The 22,217-nt window shown below is 39.0% G+C and overlaps 2 protein-coding genes across 2 annotated transcripts in view; both read right to left on the bottom strand.

Annotated features, from left to right (window-relative positions):
* The window catches only part of LOC143018196 (C-type mannose receptor 2-like), a 5,088-nt gene extending 4,315 nt beyond the window's left edge, over positions 1 to 773 (bottom strand). Inside the window, exon 1 of the mRNA XM_076173388.1 lies at positions 622 to 773. Within this exon, the coding sequence (XP_076029503.1) occupies positions 622 to 718 (97 nt within the window). The 5' untranslated portion in view covers positions 719 to 773. The remainder of the gene's footprint in view (positions 1 to 621) is intronic.
* Positions 774 to 4,149: 3,376 nt separating this feature from the next.
* On the bottom strand, positions 4,150 to 20,480 carry LOC143018385 (uncharacterized). Its single transcript, XM_076173742.1, has 10 exons — positions 20,441 to 20,480; positions 19,905 to 19,995; positions 16,208 to 16,408; positions 14,106 to 14,228; positions 13,268 to 13,458; positions 12,624 to 12,753; positions 11,116 to 11,278; positions 7,491 to 7,625; positions 4,602 to 4,694; positions 4,150 to 4,284 (listed from the first exon to the last, which is right to left on the bottom strand). Exons 1-10 carry the CDS (start codon positions 20,478 to 20,480, stop codon positions 4,150 to 4,152), a joined length of 1,302 nt encoding a protein of 433 aa, XP_076029857.1.
* Between the last annotated feature and the right edge of the window lie 1,737 nt (positions 20,481 to 22,217).

The following is a 22,217-nucleotide window of genomic DNA, read 5'->3' as shown; positions in this document are numbered from 1 at the left end:
TCTAGATGAGTTTGATAATTACCTCTGCACTTCTATTCGTAACCGTCTCAGCAGTGAAACCTAATGCTATGTTATCTTTATTCGTGGCGCTAATGCACTGTTTCCTGGATTTAAGGTTAGGACTCACTAGAACTTGAACTGATCAACAAAATATTCTTATGCAGTTCTAATATGATTTAACAGAGAATTAAGTTTGGATTTGCGTATTATCAATTATATTTCTAATAGTTACATTATACGATATATTTTTCTGCATAATAGATAAAATCCACACGTGATAAGTGATATTTAAAACAGTTCTCAAATTATGAAATAACACACATTCTTGTTAGGGTGTCCCCTGCATTCTCGTACATTACTTGCACTTGCAATAACATTTTCTATATTCATTCTGCACGAAAGAAATTATATTTTGTATAGTGCTATGCCTCCTATTCACTATGAAGTCGAAAAGGAGAAATAAAGTTATTGACAAATAATGGCTGCGTCACTGTAGAGAACAATAGTAAAACAAAAATAAAGTTAATAAGATAAATTACGTCACCCGGAAAAAAAGAAAACGTCAAGATTGATAAGTGCGCCAGAGATGAGATTAGAACAAATGTAGGAAGGCTAGCCTACCCCGTCTCACATGATGTCCATAGAAATCACTGGAGGAAGCTGTCGAAGCGAGACAGACGCCGGCCAACCCAAACAGTACTGTAATTAGGTGCGCCATTGCGTCTCTGCAGGGAACTGCGTACAGGATTTTCAGAGGCCTCTTTATACTCCCGTTATCATGTTATGCATGAAAAATGTCGTTCACTTTTATTACATAAAGATATCACTAAACGTATGTTGAATCCCACGCTTTTGATTACGTAAATTTGCCTTATGTACGACCTTCAACAGTGTAACACACAAACACACACACACACACACACACACACACACACACACACACACACACACACACACACACACACACACACACACATAAACATACATATATTCATATATACATGCGGTTGGAGAGAGGCGTAGAGAAATCTGTGATAGCGCAAAAACATTCCATTCTCTTCCGTTTCCACGGAGACTTCCGTTGCGGAAAAACACGAGATGATAAAATATCTCTGTGTCATCCCGGACTTTCTGCACTTCTCACTCTCCAACTATTTATCTTTTCGTATGACACACATACTCATGACACACGTACTCATACTCATACATATACTCGTACACATACGCATATACATATACACACATACATATACATATACACAAATATAGCCTACACACATTCACATACATGCGTATACACATGCACATACATATGTACATACACATACGCATCAGTATTGTCAAACTTCACTTGCCATAGATATTTTTTCATGTTTTTGTATATATATATATATATATATATATATATATATGTATATATATATATGTGTATATATATATATATATATATATATATATATATATATATATATATATATATATATATATATATATATATATATATATAAATCATTTGGATGTCAGTTACTTCAAGAAACGATCTGATTCTATGCCAAAACGGCTCCGATTGTACGAAAGGGGGATTGAGTACAGGACTATCGCTGCTTGTAAGCCAGAAAAAAAAACAAATTGTCTCAATAAACGTGGGCCAATTGAGCACGCACACTCGCACACGTTGTTGTAGTGGTGCCGCTCTTTACCGATAATTCAACGATCTGAATTCGGGTTCCCGCCAAGGGATAAAAAGCATCACAAAACTGCAAACCGGCACAACAGCTCTGGTGGGCAAGGATTTTTTTTTTTTTTTTGCGTGTGTATATGTTTACGTGTGTGTGTGTGTGTGTGTGTGTGTGTGTGTGTGTGTGTGTGTGTGTGTGTGTGTGTGTGTGTGTGTGTGCGTGTGTGTGTGTGTGTGTGTGTGTGTGTGTGTGTGTGTGTGTGTGTGTGTGTGTGTGTGTGTGTGTGTGTGTGTGTGTGTGTGTGTGTGTGTGTGTGTGTGTGTGTGTGTGTGTGTGTGTGTGTGTGATTCACCATGGTCTTTGGATCACGTGTTGGACTCGTGATCGACAGCTATTTCCCTCCCGGAAGAGAGTTCAGAGCTCGTATGACCGATCTATGGGTAATGCTGTGACCCTACACGCACACACACACCCAACTCCCCGCCTACAAGAGTTGGAGTAACGACTCGAAGCGCAGCCATACTGAAATTATTTCAATCCTGGGCAGGATTCGAACCCGAACCACCGTAGTGACAATCGGGGACTCTACTGTGTGTGTGCGTGTGCTCCTGTGGAAGGCTAATTGGGCCTGCTGCCCAAAACTTTAGAGAGTAATAACAATAGATAATTATAATTTATTGGTACCCTACCATCTCAGATTTTTATTCCCGGGATCATCATGATTCCAAAAAGGTATAATACGTCTATGTGGAGCAAATGTATATCGAGATACAGGGGTCCCGGACGGAAGGACAGACAGAATTTCGTGTTTATTAGTATATATAGATGAGAGGGGTACACCCCGAAGGTGAGTGATCCAAAGAGTTCAATAAGATGCTTGGACCATCTTCCCTTAATTTTGGTATGAACCTGAATTGCGGGCAGATAGTCCTAGCACTTTGTATGGTATACAAATCGTTATATTGACGTTTTATTCATCTGATTATTTATTTATTTATTTTTTGTTTGTAAACTTTCCAAGAGTTGTAGTTTATTTCCATTTTCCTGTTAGATAATGTTTCTGGTATGAACCTGAATTGTGGATCGTAGACTTAGATGGAAGGGTCCCGAATGGACGAACAGACAGATCTTCACGTTTATCAGTGTAAACATATGAGCTCTGAGCTCTCATTTGAAGTTGTAGATCACGAGTCCAACATGTGGTCCAAGACTCTGATGAATCACACACACACACGAAGGGCTGACACTCAAGATTTCCACCAATTTTTATTGTATTTCCTGTAATTTTTCACATAAGGAGAACTGACAATGTGTGGCTGCTCCTCTTTAACAAGGGGGACGCAAACAAGGTCATCATATTAATGAGACAACAGGGCAAGACTCGCAGTATTGGATTTAATTTGGAGAAATTTAGATTTAAGAAGGATGCAGGCAAAAATTGGTTTACTAATAGGGTGGTCAACAAATGAAATAGATTTGATAACACTGAAACTATCGGTTGTTTTAAGAAACGGTTAGACAACTTTATGGATGGGGATGACAGGTGGTAATGGACATGGAACTGTCTAGTGTAAGCCTTATGGACTCTTGCAGTCTCCTTCATTCTTATGTTCTTTTCCTGCCTCCCCCCCTACAACTACAAACCGGTGACATAGAATCCCATGGTAAAAGAGTACATACAAGAGTCCACTGTTTTCAGAGATATCTATGAGAGAACCCAAGGACTGTTGCCAGCATCTGTGGGGCTGCTGGTTTCCAGTCAGTAAATTATGAGGTAATAGTTATCATCATAATTCATAACATTAATGGCAGTCGTTCTGATCTTGTTCAAATATATACATTGCGTGTGAGTAAATTTGGTTTATATTGAATCCTTCATTCACGTACTATAAGAGATTCCTTGCTTGGCAGTTGATAAGTATCAGAAATTATAATGGCCAGATTCGAATGTGTGATCTTTGGATATAAGCAAATTACCTGCAATATTCGAATGCTCTTGGTGTACGTAATTTTAGTAATTATATTATGTTCCCATTTGCTATAAAGAAGTATAGGGTGTTTCGGAACGTTGCTGAATTCATTGGGTCGTATTATATCAGCTGTGTCTAGAAAATAGTGGTCATCAGTTTGGAATTTTGCGAACATGCAGGGAAGACTAGGCTAAACTAGAGGGGAAAGACTAAACTTTCCTTTGATTTCAAACTGATGACTACCATTTTCTAGACAGATGATAACGCGGACCAATGGATTCGACAATATTGTGAAATATTACATTTTAGAACACCCTGTGTATTATGTGAGAAAATATAAAGTATTCCTATTGACACGATTCACTAAGAATAAACACCGATATGAATTGTACTGAATTCAAAAGGAATACGATACTTAAGTAAAAGAAATTGTGATGCTGTTTTCAGTTTATTTGTTCAAACTACATACTCTGTACTGCCTTTATGCTCATCTCTATCTTTCATCTGATGGGGCTGTGTTCGGGAGGGGCTCCATGCCACAAGACGCAAGTACTGTCCTTGCCGGCAGTGACCACGACGTTTCCAGAGTATCCAATAACAAGGGAGAAAGCTTCGGAGATGTGCTTCTGTACAGACTAAGGACGAAGAAAGGGGGAGACTCAATGAAAAATGCAAATGTGTGATTCAGAAGCAGATTAGAATTTGTAAGCATTAATAGACTACAATGACTAAACGAAATCCTGCCCTCAGACTAGCAAAGATGTGTCTGATAATCTGAATGCAAAGTATCTTATATTTCTTATAAAGTGTGTGGTTCTTACCACGTGATAAAGTATGTATGTTTATTACAATGACACCAAAACCTAGTTAGACAAGCAATCTTAACACCTTCCTATCTTCCATGATATATAATAATATTGATGAGAGGAGAGAAAATCAATAAAGAACTGACCTGAATGCAGGTTCCTGACTCCACGTCCCAGACTTTGAGGAAGCCATCTCCGCCTGTTGTGAAGACTCGCGTCCCAGCAGGATGGAAAGCCACCTACATTCCATCAAACGTCCCACGATGTCCACAAATAATTATATTCGAAAACATAGTAGAAATTACGATAGTCTCGATTAGTAATTGATTGAACAATTGCAAACAAGGGGATTGTTATTTTAGATAGCAAAACCTCTATCTGGAGAGATGTTATGAGTGGAGTTCTTCAGGGTTCTGTTCTGCACCCATGTGTATTGTATCTTATTCATGCCTTGAGACTCGTGGCAGCCCTTTCCACGTTCGGGCACTACTTGACCAAATTGACCCTCTGCATCTCTGTAGGACCACAGTTCTTAGGCCACTTTTGTTCATGATATATCATTGACATAAATCATGGGCTGAAAATCTACTGTATTCAAATCTGATGAAGATAGCTATGTGCAATAGTAAATGATCAGTGAAATCAATATCAATGCCTGTAAACTGGGGAATATAAAACAAGGAGTGATAGATTATGGGTTTAATTAACTCGAGCAAATGGGCAAAAAATTAATGCAAAAGTGATGTACAGATATCATCTCTACCGGATAATAATTTGTTTCAAGAAATATCTAGCTTTTGCAATCGCGATGCACTGATAATATGAAGATTTCAATGTTATTTACATTAATTGATTGACAAATGTTCAATGCAACATGTAAAAGAACACACAAACAAAGGAAATATACTAGAACTAGTGATCATTAGTCAAGAAAATATGATAACTGCTGTGGAGGTTGGTGAAATCATTGCATCTAATGATCACAATTTAATTATGATCAAGTCACAAAATACTTTCAGAATAAACAATTGCCTATCTGGAATACCTGACTATACAAATATAATTTTACTGGCTTATGACAAGAGCTTTAGCTTATAGAATGGAAGTCAAGATAAAGTAACAAAAAAAAAACAATGGAAGAGTTGTGGGAAATATTTCAAAGCACGCTCACTGAAAGTTTTGCGAAAAAGAGACAGACTTATAAGAAATTCAAGCATACAAAATCTAACGATGATTAGATTCATATAACGACACAGAGGGATTTAAGACACTAAGGAAACCACTTAATCTCACCATTTCCAACCCTAATTCAGCTTTTGACTGACCCCAACAACTTTTCTCAGTATATATAATTGCAATACACTCCACAATACCTTCCTGTCGACCCTGTCATATGTTTCCCCAGATCCATAAAAGCCGAAAAGGTATCGTTAACCTGTCTCAATACAAAAAAATATATATATATATAAATAAAAATAGAATAAAATAAATGAATAAGATAAAATAAAATAGATATAAATATCTAGGCATATTCTACATTTCTTGAACACAAAGTGATCCTCCCCAATTACTCCCTCTGTCCCTTTCCCAGTCCTCTCAGCCAACACCTTTCCATATACGTTATACATTAAAAAAATATCTCCTATAACTATTTCAGTCATATGTGTCTCCTTTTACTTTGTAAAGTGGAACTAGACACGCACTCCTCCAGTCCTTCTGTATATTCCCTTCCCTTAGGCACATATTTAACAACCTCCCTAGCCAATCGGCTATAATAGCTCCTCCCTTTTTAGACACCACACGACACCCATCTAACCCAGGTGCCTTGCCAGCTTTTATCACTTTCAATGCTCTTTGTATATTATGTCTCACTATAGCTTTGATCTACATTGTAATTAATTATCATAAGCTCAAATATCCTCTTCCACTACCACCTTCAACTCTTCATCACACCATTTGATACCTGTCCTTCTGTCCCGTCCCATCTTTCTCGTCCCACGTTCCAACTTTGCACACTTTGTCATCTCTTCCTTGAAAAATAACATTTCCACTTCTACTCCTATTGGTATTTTTTCTCTTTATCCTTCTTATTTAGTTTGTTTATTCTCGACACTAATCTACCTCCATCCCTTTTTCTTTCTTCCTCTGTCAAAAATCATCTGAAACTTCCCCATTCTTACCCGTGAAAACATGAACATCCAGAACTCTTCCAATCCTCCCTTTAGGTACCACTACATAATCCATTAATGCTCTCCACCACCCTCCCTATGTATATTTATGCTGTCAATTCCCTTTCTGAACACATCTCCAATACCATCTCTCCACTACAACTATATCCTGGCACTCCAAACCTCCCTACAACTCCATCTATTTGCTTATCCCCTGCTCTAGCATTGAGATCCCACAAAGCCACTACATTTACACCCCTCTCAACTCTACACTCATAACAATAAATTGATCCTTAAAGCTTCCCTTTCCTGGTCACTTTTTTCACTATTAGGTCCTTATGCATTCACAAAAACCCGTATCACCCATTCTAATTTCACCTTTAACCAAGTTACCCACGAAAACACACCCTTCCACACCTCTACGCACTTTTATATCTTAACACTTACCAGCAGAGCCGTTCCTTCCCCTTCACTCCCTCATCATCACGTTTCCAAATTTAAAATCGCCCTTCCCTTTCAACTTAGTTTCAGTTAATGCTAACACATTCCTTCTCACAAACAAACAGCAAATATTTTCCTTGTCATCCTATCTGCACATTTAATGATCCAACTGCTAGGGGTCTGGTTGAAGCCTTCCTCCCAAATCCACTTATGCCCTGACTTTTCGTAGGGGGAACACACAGAAAGTAGGATTCCTAGTATCATCACTCCATACCACTTATTCGCCTTTAAGACTCACATGGGAAACATAATGGAAGATTTCTTTTCCCCCACCACGAGGAAATTCAGAAGAGGTAGGGTCACAGAAATGGTAAGACAGGTTCAAAGGGACAGTATAAAAGCGCGACAATTGAATTATGAAGTTACCTTAGAGACTTCCTCGGTATGTCCAAGAAGGGTATGTGTCGTCTCCAGAGTTGACACATCTACAAGCCGACAGCTGGTGTCCACGCTACCTGTGGCTACTTTCCGTCCTGCCCAGTCCCATACTGCGTCCACCACCTGGCAAAAGGTGATCATACAATTCTAAATACGTTTAAGCGATTCCGGTTCGATACATCAATCATATGTCAATATTTTTGTAAAAATCATGACAAACGAGTAAGGAGATGAGGATGGGTGAACCCGAAAACCAAAGTACAATACTGTACTAGACTCCTACGTTTCGGCTAAATAAACATATACAGGGAATAGGATTAGGATTATAAACAACTAGGTCAGACCACCCACTTCCGCAGGATCGGTGTTTGTAGAACAGGAAGAATAGTCTAGAGGAAAATAAGCTGATAAGCGCACTGTAATGACTCTATTTATCTATATATCTATTTATCCATCTATCTTGGTTCAAGAGGCAAGGAGAGGAGAGAGGCTGGAGTCAATAGTTACCATAGAAAGTGGGGAAAGGGGTCGGAGACACAGTTGTAGAGGAAGGCAGAAAGACGACAAGGTGTTAATGAGAAGCAAACTGAAATAAGATGCAGTCTGACAGAATATTAGAATTTAAATAAATTTTAGTAGAAGAGAAAAACTTGTGGGCGCGTTATTGGTTGTATGACGTGCGTGTATATTTCTAACGAGAAGTGGGTTGATTTCACTTCCAGGAAATAAGTGATGAAATTAAATGTAGAACTTTATATACGACTCTTCTAGCGTCCCCCTAGTTACCGGCATCCCAAAGTTTACCACCTCTCGCTTACGTGGACGACGCCATTGCCTCCAAACGGATGTTTCCGAACGCCTCCATCGTACTTCCCCAAAACCAATTTTGCCATCGTATCTACTCATTCGAAAAAAATATATGGTCTGTCGTCTCTCTCAACCATTCGCCTTTTTCTTTTTCACTCCCTTTTGTTAAGCTCTCGCTTCTTGCCAGCGTGGGAGATGAACATATTTCCGTACGTGAACTCAAGCTCCTGTTAGCTTTAACATTCGTTCTATGTTCGTGCAACCTTATTAGCTGATCTCTGTCCACTTTTTCTATAACAGGGACATGAGCACTGCGACCATGGAATGCAATGAACTACGCTGCTGTCGTTGTCCTCTTTCCTGATTTCTTTATTCTCTTTGTTTTCGCCACTCTAAACCCTTTATTCTCTAAGCCTTGGTCTAGGCCTATCGATTTCTTTGACCATGGAAAGAATATATTCTGTACAGTGCTTACTTAGCGTCCCGCTTTCCCCCTCATTTCATTGTCTAGCATTATTCACTTGATTCCTCTCTTTGACTTTTTAATCATGTCTTCATGGTAATTGAGATTAAAGGTTTTCTCTACATATTTCAATTCTTCTTCAAGCTAGTCCACACCACAAATAAAAAAATAAATCCAATAAAGATACCAGACTTAATCCACTTTTTCTTCTTTTTCTTTAGTTGCCAATGGAAAAAAATACAAAGTCCTCTTTGTTGGTTGGGTTCTTATACATAGAGAATTTGGATTCTACACGTTTCTTTCCCTCCATATCATGACATTCTTAAATGCTAGTTTCTCAAATATCTCCACGTCTACGATAAACTGAGGTCAATTTTTTATCAATATCCATGCTATTGGGTATGTGACCACTAACACATCATATACATATCTCTATCAGTTCGTTCCCTCTCACATGATATTCCCATAATAACCCATTTCGACAGCAGTTTTGCTAATCTTTTGAATAACATATTGAGGAGCACCTCCGGAAAAAAAAAAAAAAAAAAATATAAATAAATATAAATATATATATATATATACATATATCTATATATATATATATATATATATATATATATATATATATATGTACCACTCCCACGAAGTAGGAAGTAAGAAACCACTGGCAGGGTAGCCCTGTTAGTTGCTGCAAGTCGCTTGGATTTTTATTTTGCTGTTTGGCTCGCTTCCCCACCTGGTCAAGTCTGTCGGAACCAACGCACCGGGTCCCTTAAATCGAACTCACGATCACCTGCTCACGAGTTCGACACTGTATCCACTGGGCTACCGCACTTCCTATACCTGATGTTATTGGTTTCATGAGGACTCCCGTTTGTGAAATTTGAGAATACTTCTCATTCTTTGGAGGCCTTGCTTAAAATCATTCTCACCTGACTAAAAAGTTCTGTATCTCTCGCCCGTAATCCTTGCAGTCTCTCTTCGTACGATGGTGTGTCATTAATTAAACCCGACATTTTCTTCTCGTAATCATCCTTATTTATCACTACACCCTCTCTTGTCTTACCTCCATGCGTTATGAATATGCTTGGATCCCGGCTCAAATCATACAACGCATCTGTGTATGTCTCATCAAAGTTATACCGTTTTCTTCATTCACTGATGCAACATGAGATCGCTTTTTGTATGAACCCTTTATCAGTGTCACTTTCGCTCCAGTTATAATTCATGAGACCAATGGCATCAGGTGTAAAATTACTAAGACAGGAGACGAAAAACTAAAAATCATTTTCGCTCCAATTATAATTCATGAGACCAATGACATCACGTGTAGGAAGTGCTGAGACAGCAGACGAAAACGGAAAACTAAAAATCACTTAAAGTGCTTATCTCTGCCAACGCAACAAAGGCTTAAAAAATCAGGTTGTAGTTCTCAGGCTATGTTATGACAAATTGTATAAATATATTTTTTCACTAGAGAAAAAAACACAAATTATGTCTCTTTGTCTGTTTGTCTTTCCCCCTCTCTTTCCCTTATAAGATCTATTATTTCCTTAATAATTACAGGAAATAATCATCAATTATTTGATTGCTAAAATGATCAAATCTATGTATCCATGAAGAGCACACCTATTTTTCCATGATCACACCCCTCACAATCGGCTACATAAATATCAAGAGTTCATACCACCACCAACACCTGTCTTAACAAAACAAGTGGTCAAGTAATCTCCTCCCAATTAAATTGGCTGTGGTAGGAAAAACTGTAATTAGAAATGATGGCACGAAATGTGTCATAAGGCTCTCCGTTATACGTCCCTATGTATTTCGGTTGCGTTTTGAATCTGGCTTTCTTTTATTCTCTGATTCCTCGTTTCCAATTTTGTAGGTTTGTAACTCATTAAAAAAAATAATGTTTGAATATTGCACTGTTGCCCAATCAAGGCAATATACAAATAGAATGGATATCAATAGACATGGCGAGCACCAAGAACATAAAATTATGGAATAAAAAATATTATAAAGTAAACTAAAGTTAAATGGGGCGTTACTGAGAGAGAGAGAGAGAGAGAGAGAGAGAGAGAGAGAGAGAGAGAGAGAGAGAGAGAGAGAGAGAGAGAGAGAGAGAGAGAGAGAGAGAGAGAGAGAGAGAGAGAGAGAGAGAGAGAGAGAGAGAGAGAGAGAGACAGAGAGAGAGAGAGAGAGAGAGAGAGAGAGAGAGAGAGAGAGAGAGAGAGAGAGAGAGAGAGAGAGAGAGAGAGAGAGAGAGAGAGAGAGATCCTGTGAACTGCAACCACGTTAGGAAAATACAATTGCGCGTACACACGGCCATTAAAAACTGACCTCAGCATCATGCTGGATGATAACCAGAGGTCCTTCACCAAACATCCGGAGATCCCACAACCTTGCTGAAGCATCGATGGAACAAGTAAGCAAACAGTTTCCACTCCAGTCCAGACTAACTCCATTCAAGTCACCTTGATGGCCCGATAGTACTCCTGTGGATCTGTGTGGGGATATTGGTGTAGAGGTAAGATGTTTTTTAAATTTGTATGAAAATATTACATTCCAAACTGAACCATTTTTCTTGGTGGTAGTTAGAACAGACATTTCATAACCATCATAGTCAACCTGTGGTAACTTTGTGGTTATTTACATTTCATTGAAAAATAAATCTTACAAAATGCGCTATATTTCAAATGAAATGGGTATACTATAGTGGATTACAAGAAAATGCCGTATAAAAAAATAATCGTCGCGATAATGCATGCAAGAAAATTACGACAATTATGAAATTACAATAAGATTATATTCATGTAAATTTTCTACAGAAATATTTTCTCAGTAAACAATACAATATGCGCTTGTTAAGTAAAGTTGACACAAAGAGATGTGAAAGTGTGAATGATTTGCTCCCCCCCCATAAAAAATAAACGGCAGTTAAGATCAGCTTATCATTCTATGTTCATCAGTCAGAATAAGACATCTGACTGACAGATTTCTACCATATTAAGAAATCAGCTCGTATTGGATGTTATAGGCAACCACTCTAACTGAACAAAATAGCAACATCCCCAGACATGACTTCTCTCCATCTCTGCACCCACAAATTGCGTGGGAAATCATCTGAGACTTCCACTCATATCAATACGTATTGAATATTACCATAAAAATATCTCACTAAATTGGCCAACACAAACAAAACATACACATACTTCAACAACCTAAATTGTATCAAGGCACACAAGCTGCAATTGTTTGAAATATTTAGTAAATATAGGAACACCATGAGAGTCTGTCTACCTATATAACTAAAACGTAAAGTTTACGATCAGTAAATAATTCCAGCTATGATCTACTGATGACTTGGAATTTGACTAAGGTGATGGAGACAAAACTATGGAGTGTGCATAGAGGAACAGAGAAATCAATGTTGGGAATCGTGCTGAAAGACAGGAAGATTGCAAGTTGGTTGGAGAGCAAACTGGAGTGGAAGATATTGTGGCGGCGACGGAGAGGAAATGGAATTGGGCAGAAAGGATGATGGAAGATGGAGCGAATGTGTTACTGGCTGGATGCCGCGAGAAGGATATCGTGGAAGAGGAAGAATAGATAAAAATCTAGAAACGACATGAAGACATTTGTAGGAGTGACGTAGTCATGCGACTCCTGGAAGAGGTTGGGAGAGGTATTTCTTCAGTAGTGAACTCTTTGATTTACTTAATGACTAAAGTACCTGCTACTCACAAGTGTGTAGATGTTTGGAAATTTTGAGAAAAACACAGGAGATATCTTAATCAGAGTTATAGCCATTAAACTGACTCTCATATAGTAAAAGATAACTAACGTACTGTAACGTCCTGGCGTCCCACAGTCGAGCCGTGCCATCGAAGGACCCTGTGTACAAGACCTGCCCTGACCGGTCCGTGCCTCCCGCAATGACGGCCCCCTCGTGACCAACAAGCTGCCCCTGGCTCTCTCCTGACAATGGGACACGGGGTTAAGCAGAAAAAAGAGGTAGATAGAAATAACAAAATGAATATGACATGAAAGTAGATACGAGTATATTTACATAGGGTATATATTTATATAGGATATTTATATAGGGCTGGTGGACAATAAAGGCACAGGAGGCGAAATTAAAGAAATCCTGAAGAAAAGTGATACATTTTGATTGAGGAATTACATAAGCATGCGTATATATATATATATATATATATATATATATATATATATATATATATATATATATGTATATATAAATGTATGTATGTATATATTCACGTATACATGTATGTATGTATATATGCACGTATATATGTATGTATATACCTATGTATATATGTATACATGTAGGTGGTAAGTATGCACGCATGTATGTATACATATATTTTTTCTAGGCATAAGCTGATGACACAAAGATGTTCTTTTCCTAGAGCATTTCAACATCCTCTTCACTATTTCGTTCTAAAAGAAACTGTCTACTCAAACTCACCGAAGTTCATGTCCCAGAGTTTGGCGGTGTGGTCGAGGGAGCCTGTGAGGAGAACTCCGCGGGCCATCGTCGGAAGAGTCTTGACAAAGGCCACCGGGCTGGAGTGGGCTTGGAGGACCATTTCGCATCTTCCACACTCGGCCTCCCACAGGCGGACTTCTCCGTCTAGACCAGCCGTTACCAGCACTTCGCTGATGGAGACAAACGATAAATGGGGAATGAAAGTTGAGTATAAGGAAATTAAGAATTAAAGTGGTTAAGTGATTAATTAATAGATAAGAAATAGAATAAGATAAAAAACGTGCCGAATTCGGTGAACACACACACACACACTGCGAGCCGTTATTGTTCCTCTTGAGCAAGGTTGTGTGATGTGTGAGGTCATGATTACCTATAGTTTGGACAAAACGAGTTCTGGGTTTTCATCCGGGAGGGCAATAGCTATCGATTATAGATCACGCACAAACGCACACACACAAACACACACACACACACACACACACACACACACACACACACACACACACACACACACACACACACACACACACACACACAATGTTAAAGTGGGTAAAGAAAGTGACTCGGGTAAGAAGAGATGACATTCTCACAAGATTAGATCTGCTACTCACCAAAGAGTTAAACATAATCAACACCTGTGACTGAGTCCTTACTTTGGTTGTCTGAACGCAAAAGGCAGAGGTAACGGCTTCGGCTGAAGTCGAATTTCCTCGGGCATATGGAAGCTCTCTAGTAGCACTTAGTACACAGTACATACATAGCACAGCAAACCTTAGTAATCTTGAATATATACTAACAGAAGACGAATTAAACCTACTCATGCTTTCCACCGAAGGTAACATCGAAGACTGCATCCTTGTGCCCACTCAAGGTGAATCGTAGCTTGCCGTCTCTCGCAGACCACACTCTGCAAGTCCTGTCGTAACTTCCTGTCAGACATCTAATCGTCACCGGACAGCAGCGGGAGAATATGTGGGAAGGTTTCGGGTTTAGGTTGTAAAAAAAGTTTTATATATTATATTATTCATCAGATTTCTTGAAACTACCTGAAAACGAACCATGGAAACGAGTCATTAATCATTCTTTGAGATTTAGCAAGATAATAAGATGAAAATTTGGCATTTTCAACGAAGCAATAAGATTGGCACATTTGTATTAGATTCAGGATAGACCCAATCTATTTTTGTACCAAATATATATATATATATATATATTTATCTATATATATATATATAAATATATATATATATATATATATATATATATATATATATATATATACATATTTAAAAACTCTACCCAATTATGTGTGTAGGTGTGTCCAGTTTCTTCCCTATAAATCCATAAGTGAGGTAGGGATGCGTTATCACCTAGACATATTTTAGAACCTGCATGGAGTGAGTAATGGACAGAACTGTCAATTTATGCCATTGCGGGGAATCCATTGACTACATTAAAGTCACCGAACTTATCTTTGCCGATGATGCTGTATTTCTTGCCGGTGTCGTTGGAGGCAGTGGGCAGGATGCAGGGATGACCCGTCATCCAGGAGGTGCCAAGATAAGAGGGAGGGAGGAGAGTGGAGGGGAGTGGAATATATAGGAAATGGAACGGGTGGGAGTGGTTTCTGTGCCTTTTTCTTTTTGGCTACCCTCCGTGTAGGGGAAAAAAGCCTTTGGTATATGTATGTATGTATGTATGTATGTCGTTGGAGGCCCTGGTTGCAACCATCGAGTTACTACACAAGGACTCCAATTTTCCTGGACCAAGACCAACCTCCAGGTGTTTGGAAGCTTTTCACGTAAGGGAAGAGGACTTTCTGTACGATATTTCCTCCACCTTTTCACAAAATGGAAGCGGACTTTCTCTAGAGTATTTACTCCACCTTTTCACATAAGGGAAGCGGACTTTCTCTACAGTATTTCCTCCACCTCTTCACATAAGGAGAGCGGACATCCGAAAATTGTCCCCCTTCTTCCCACCACTGCAAACCGATGACACAGAAATAGTCCCAGTATGGGCGTTCACCAGCAGAGCCCTTTCATGCTTTAGTGCCGCTCCGGGACAAAGTTCTCGTGACATTCGCCCCATCACCACTTCCCACCTCCACCATCCCTTACTGCCCATGACCTTCATTTGTGCAATGTGATTATAGGATACCGGTATACATAACAAAAAATGCATTTTTCCTGTGTGTCGTATAGTTAAGTGAAAATTAACGAGTAAAAAGTATTTCATATTTTGTTGATTCTAACGCAAAAATTGTCGATTATGGTCAAATATTCAGGACTTCTTAGACCTCTTTTTAACTATCATTATTTTGTCAGCCTTGTGGGCGGCAAGTCCAGGCTACAAACGTTGATGGTTTGGTTCTTGAAATATGCCTTTTGCCTCCCTGTTCCACCTTATGTTCACTTTCCTTCCCTAGTATCCCCTTTCCGACCTTACTATACTCTATCAATTTTAACTTGAGGACTCAGGCACAGCTTGGTAAGACCGCGTTGTGCCACATCACTCCATCACTCTCCTTCTACATCTCTTTCTCTAACCTCCGCTCTTTTTCTTTATATATATATATATATATATATATATATATATATATATATATATATATATATATATATATATATATATATATATATATATATATATATATATACACAGGCGGCAACGTCGAATGAACCACATTGCCAAGTAAAATGGAAAGTTTACACACTCGTTGTCTTTCCCTCAAATCCCAAGCCATTCCTAACACCATGCAGTTGTATCATAAATATGTATATATTCCATAAACAAATAACGCACATACTAACAGCGAGACAGACCGCCATGCGTAGGTCATCGCTGGATGTGTAAACAATGGAGGTTTGCCCGGACCACGCCAAAGGGTTTAAGTTAGGGTAGATTGGTTATACTTACAGTGAGGATTCCTTGTTAAGGGCCACCCTAGTGAGTGGTAGAAGATGAGCCCTAAGGCGTGCATAAGGGCGGAAGCTTTGGCCCAGGGAGGCCTTATGAGCACGGATAAGCTTGGCAACGAGGGCGTGGACTTTCTGCCGGTGGGGCTGCAGAAGGGGTTCCTCTCTTATTACCTCACTTATAGTCTCTTCAAGTGACGAACTGTGAAAAAGAACCACATCGGTGTTAGTTTTCTTTTTTGACATTTTCTTTTTCCATATGAGTGTTGTTCAAGAAAAAAACGCAATAGCTGACCAGAAATACGTTTCTAAATATACAGTGTTTTTTTTTTTTTTTTTTTTTTTTTTTTTTTTTTTTTTTTTTTTTTTTTTTTTTTTTTTTTTTTTTTTTTTTTTTTTTTTTTTTTTTTTTTTTTTTTTTTTTTTAAGGATTTCAGCTTCCCGGCAGTCAGGAACAGTTCACATACACAACCCAATGGATTACTATGAATCGATAGCGCGGTGGACAGGCTTCACGACGGTCCGGTTTAGTTATTTGAAATACTACACCGTAACGAGTGACTTATTACATAATGGTTACTACGGCGAAGCGAAATAAGGCCTCGGTCATATGCTACTGTATCTCACGAGTGGCCTTGGGGGCTGGGTGTGAAATGAAATAATAGGACGGCAGATGGCAGACACTTTCATCCCCTGGTATTATATTATACCTACTGTAGTTCCGGCCGTTTTAATGCTCAGTGATAGTATAAACGGTAGCGCGGTATACTAGTATTCAGGTGAATCCCGGACCGAGGCTTAGCGACTCCCGGGTTTGATCACACACACACACACACACACACACACACACACACACACACACACACACACACACACACACACACACACACACACACACACACACACACACACACACACACACACACACACAAACACACCACACACACACACACACACACACACACACACAAATATATATATATATATTTGTATATATATATATAGATATATATATATATATATATATATATATATATATATATATATACTGTATATATATGTTTCATTAAAAGTGATGGCTAGTTGTGCATTAATAATTTTCTTAAAGGTATTTTCCATATACCTTATTAAGGATTTGTTTTCCTTAGGAAGGAAATGTATGACTTGACTGTATGTAGTCATATTAGCTACTATGACTACATACAGCCAAGTCATAAATTTCCTTCCTAAGGAAAACAAATCCTTAATAAGGTATATGGAAAATACCTTTAAGAAAATTATTAATGCACAACTAGCCATCACTTTTAATGAAACATGCATTAGAGAAAAACTCCTGCCCAAATACACTGACAATATATATATATATATATATATATATATATATATAAATATATATATATACACACACACACACGCATATACAGTATATTATATATATATATATATATGTGTGTGTGTGTGTGTGTGTGTGTGTGTGTGTGTGTGTGTGTGTGTGTGTGTGTGTGTGTGTGTGTGTGTGTGTGTGTGTGTGTGTGTGTATTCACTTGGTCTTTGGATCACGTGTTGGACTCGTGATCGACAGCTATTTCCCTCCTGGAAGAGAGCTCAGAGCTCGTAGGTCCGATCTATGGGTAATGCTATGACCTTGCACACACACACACACACCCAACTCCCCGCCCACGAGAGTTAGAGTAACGACCCGAAGCGCAGCGGTACCGAAATAATTTCGGCCCTGGGCAGGATTCGAACCAAGAACTGCGGGCCACTATATGTGTGTGTGTGTGTGTATGTGTGTGTGTGTGTGTGTGTGTGTGTGTGTGTGTGTGTGTGTGTGTGTGTGTGTGTGTGTGTGTGTGTGTGTGTGTGTGTGTGTGTGTGTGTGTGTGTGTGTGTGTGACGTCATTAGCGTGAATAAAATTCTGTGTTTGTGGTGTGTCACTCCCTTGTGTGAATAGTCTCCTGTTTGTATTTTTAGACACGCCTTGTGTGAATATGATGCATAATATATATTATAATGTGTATTTCATAAAAGATGTACCACTGAGAAATACTAGTCTGTTGGGGCGCACGTGCTGTCAGATGACGCCGAGCTCAGAAACGTTACAGAATTTGGTGCGAAAACTTATTCTTCTTTCCCATTGGTTGGAGGTGTTTAAACTACCTACTTTGGATACATTTTGGCATTCCGGGAAACGTAAGCACCCATTCCCGGGCTATACAAGGCGAAGCATAGAGCTACCCGAGAGAGTCAATAGAGTAGTCCATAGAGAAGAGACAAAAGAGAGACTACTGACGGGGACTACTAAGAGAGAACGCGAAGAGAAGCAGAAAGAAAAGACAAAAAAAGAAACAGACGTTCATCTGAATCTACGTATATTTTGTTCTACATTCGTCGATTACGACAACCCAAACAGATTCTTTGGACTACAACGATTGCTCAAACTCCACACAAAGTTCAAACCCTTCTTTTTCTAAATTGTTTCGGACACCTCCAGTTTGCTGCTGGACTAAATACGACTCGACATTCCCTCTCTCTCTCTTATTTTCTCGACTACAAAACACCAACAAATATCCTACGTGTTCACGACTACCAGAAAATTCCCCTACCAGAAGTTATCATACATTAGCTTCTCAAACAAACCCTTTGTTCCCGAGACTTCAGCCGACCAGACAACTTTCCGTTGGTGCGACTTTTAGCAACCAGAATCAAGACTCGTCTATACCATAATCAAGACTTCGTTAAGTCCACCTGTTCTTACGTGCCACTTACAAGCACGCACCCAGCTACTTTACTTGATAATTAATTATCCAATTATAATTCATGTAACATATATTGTTATTCTTTCTTATTATATGTCCATTTATGTTGTATGTATCTTTTTTTTTGTAAATAATAAGTAATTTTACAATGAAGTTTAATCATCCTGCCTGAACTCTGTCACTCGTCCGAAATGCGCACGGCCTTAACTTTCGCGACTAGCCTGGCCCATAGGTGGGTCGTGACAGTAGGTGTAGGTGTGTGTGTGTGTGTGTGTGTGTGTGTGTGTGTGTGTGTAAGAGAGAGAGAGAGTAAAAAATAATAGGTTTATTGAGTTAACAGTGATACAGTGATGCACTGCCAATGTACAATTTGAGCTAATTCTGGGATTTCAATTCTAGGAATTGTAAGAATTCTAGGACTAGGAACTGATGATGTACACAATGGACGGAATGACGCTGTTCTTGTAGCGATCAGTCCTCGGTGCTCTGATGGGCATAATTTTGTTGTTATGCCTAGTAGAGTGGCGTGGTAGTGTGTGTGTGTGCGTGCGTGTGTGTGTGTCAATAATCGGTTATGCAAAAAACACTAGAAAGTTACCATCATGTCTACTTCAAGAACAGGTCCCTCCTATCTATTATGCAGTAATGTGCACAGACATTGGAAGGGGCAGGTGCTTTGGGCAGGAAATTGGGCACTTCACTCTTTTGTATTATTCGTACTTGGCAACTATCCGGTAAGGTGCAACACCATTTTCCACATTATAATTTCTGAATGGTAAGAAAATGGAAAAAGCCTGTGAGAAATAATTTTCCTTCATTTTTATACATTTTTGTGAAGGGCACTTTTGGGGCACAGGGCAAAGGGTCGGGCACCCCCAGCACCCCCCCCCCCTGCAGGGGCCTGCTACTATGTACACGAAATATTATTGACCACCTACTTTGGCTGCAGAAACAAGAGATCGATCTCCTTGTGGGACGTTGGAGAGCCGCCCTGGGCATCCACACGTCCTGAGTATTCCACCAAGATACCTTTGTGGATATAAGAGATGAATGAGCAATGTCACCTAACCTTCCACGAATTGGCGGCTACTCTAAAATTTAATTAAAATGTTTGGCGTTAACCTACACACAACCAAGCATGTGGCTGGGAAGGGTTACCACTGGTAATAGATATATATTTTTCCTTTCGTGTCATAACGGCTTTACTAAAGCTGAATAACATCACCCTTCGACAGCCAGGAATTTTTTTTTAAACCAGCCACTTTGATAGAAAGGGTTTATTGGTATAAGAACCACCACACCTCTATAAAGCATACCAGAAATATTAATAAATTCCATACAATACTTATAAACTAAGTCTTCCTTTATTTCAAGATAAACCCGTGACGAATATCAGTTGATTACATTTGGATAAACTTACAACACTGCCAACCTGGGATTTTGTCGTCATACTGCAAACGAGTAGGCACCTTACCTGGCGGATGGTATCGAAGGAGAAGACGCTTTACTCGCATTGGGAACACCTACATATAACACAATAATATGAGGACATTTTCAATCACAAAAGTAGTATTGCAATTTAGTCTAGACGCCACCAGTGTTGCCATGACAACTTGATCATAGAAAATGGAAATTATTCAGGAAAGACGTTATAAGACCGTGCTTACGAATTTCTTACAAGGAAAGAGAAAATAAAGTTTGAAAATGGTTCCATAATAGCAGATGCACAACAGAGTAGGTTTTGTTATTATTTCAAGAATCAAACCTACTATATGATTCAGCGATCAAAAATTAAAATTAAAATAAATATCCAACAAATCGCAATAGTCGGACTGTGACGCTAGTGGCCGACAGGAGGAAAATCTAAACAAGTTTGAGGTCACGGATACTAGATTTTCTTAAAAATTATCTTCATCTCTCTGTACACTTATCTTTTGAAAAAATCATTTAGTAGGTTGTCTTTCTTTCCCTATACCGGAATCTCTGAAACTTACTCCTTTTATACTTTTCCACCGTCGATGACTTCGATTCCTTTAATTAACAAGAGAGTAGCACCTCCCTTTGATCTGATATGATTGTCGCTCTTTTACTTCCAGAAAAATCTCCTGCGTTATTCTTTTCTAGTTTGTAGGTACAAAATTCTGATTGTAACTTCTGGGCTTATCCAGTTCAGCTCTATTTCATTACAACTGGTTTTCTATGTAATATATATATATATATATATATATATATATATATATATATATATATATATATATATATATATATATATATATATATATACATATATATATTATTGCACTCAAAGGATTTTTGTTTTTGGACAAGGTAACGCCAGAAGAATTTATTCACAGGATAACAAAACACTGGAATGAAGAGGTTGGTACTCCCTTAACTAACTCCTTCACGATTCGTTGACAAACGATTTTATTCAGCTGAATGAAGGACGGTGTACACAAACACTCATTCGTACACTTATTCACACACACACACACACACACACACACACACACACACACACACACACACACACACACACACACACACACACACACACACACACGCACGCACGCACGCACGCACGCACGCACACACGCACACACGCACACACACACACACACACACACACACACACACACACACACACACACACACACACACACACGGCCCGGTGGCGGATTGGTAAGGCACTGGCTTCACAAGCCGGAGAACCGGGGTTCGATTCCCCGGCCGGGCGGAGACAAGTTGGGTTTGTCTCCTTTCACGTGTAGCCCCTGTTCACCTAGCAGCGAGTAGGTACGGGACGTTAGTCAAGGGGTTGTGACCTTGCATTCCCGGTGTGTGGAGTGTGACTGGTCTCAGACCTACCCAGAGATCTGCTAATAATGAGCTCTGAGCTCACTGCCGTAGGGTGGTGTCTGGCTGTCTCGAAAAGAGGCTGCAGCAGATCCGAGGTGAACACACACACACACACACACACACACACACACACACACACACACACACATATATATATATATATATATATATATATATATATATATATATATATATATATATAGGTGTGTGTATGTCCGTATTTGCCTTCAAATTCGTCGTATACTCCTATGGGATATTCATTTGTTATCTACCCATTAATTAGTCCTAGCCAGGGTCCACTTTGTTTTGGTATGGATTAAGTTGATGATTGATAGGGTTGTGAATGCTCGGGAATGCAATATCTCTTAGTGGGATCACGGTTGTAGTTATTC

Source organism: Oratosquilla oratoria, chromosome 34 (genome assembly GCF_046742065.1).
Source record: "Oratosquilla oratoria isolate Oo_2021 chromosome 34, ASM4674206v1, whole genome shotgun sequence".
NCBI classification, from domain to species: Eukaryota; Metazoa; Arthropoda; class Malacostraca; order Stomatopoda; family Squillidae; genus Oratosquilla; species Oratosquilla oratoria.
Note: the sequence above shows the minus strand (reverse complement) of the source record. Positions and strands in the feature narration are given on the sequence as shown.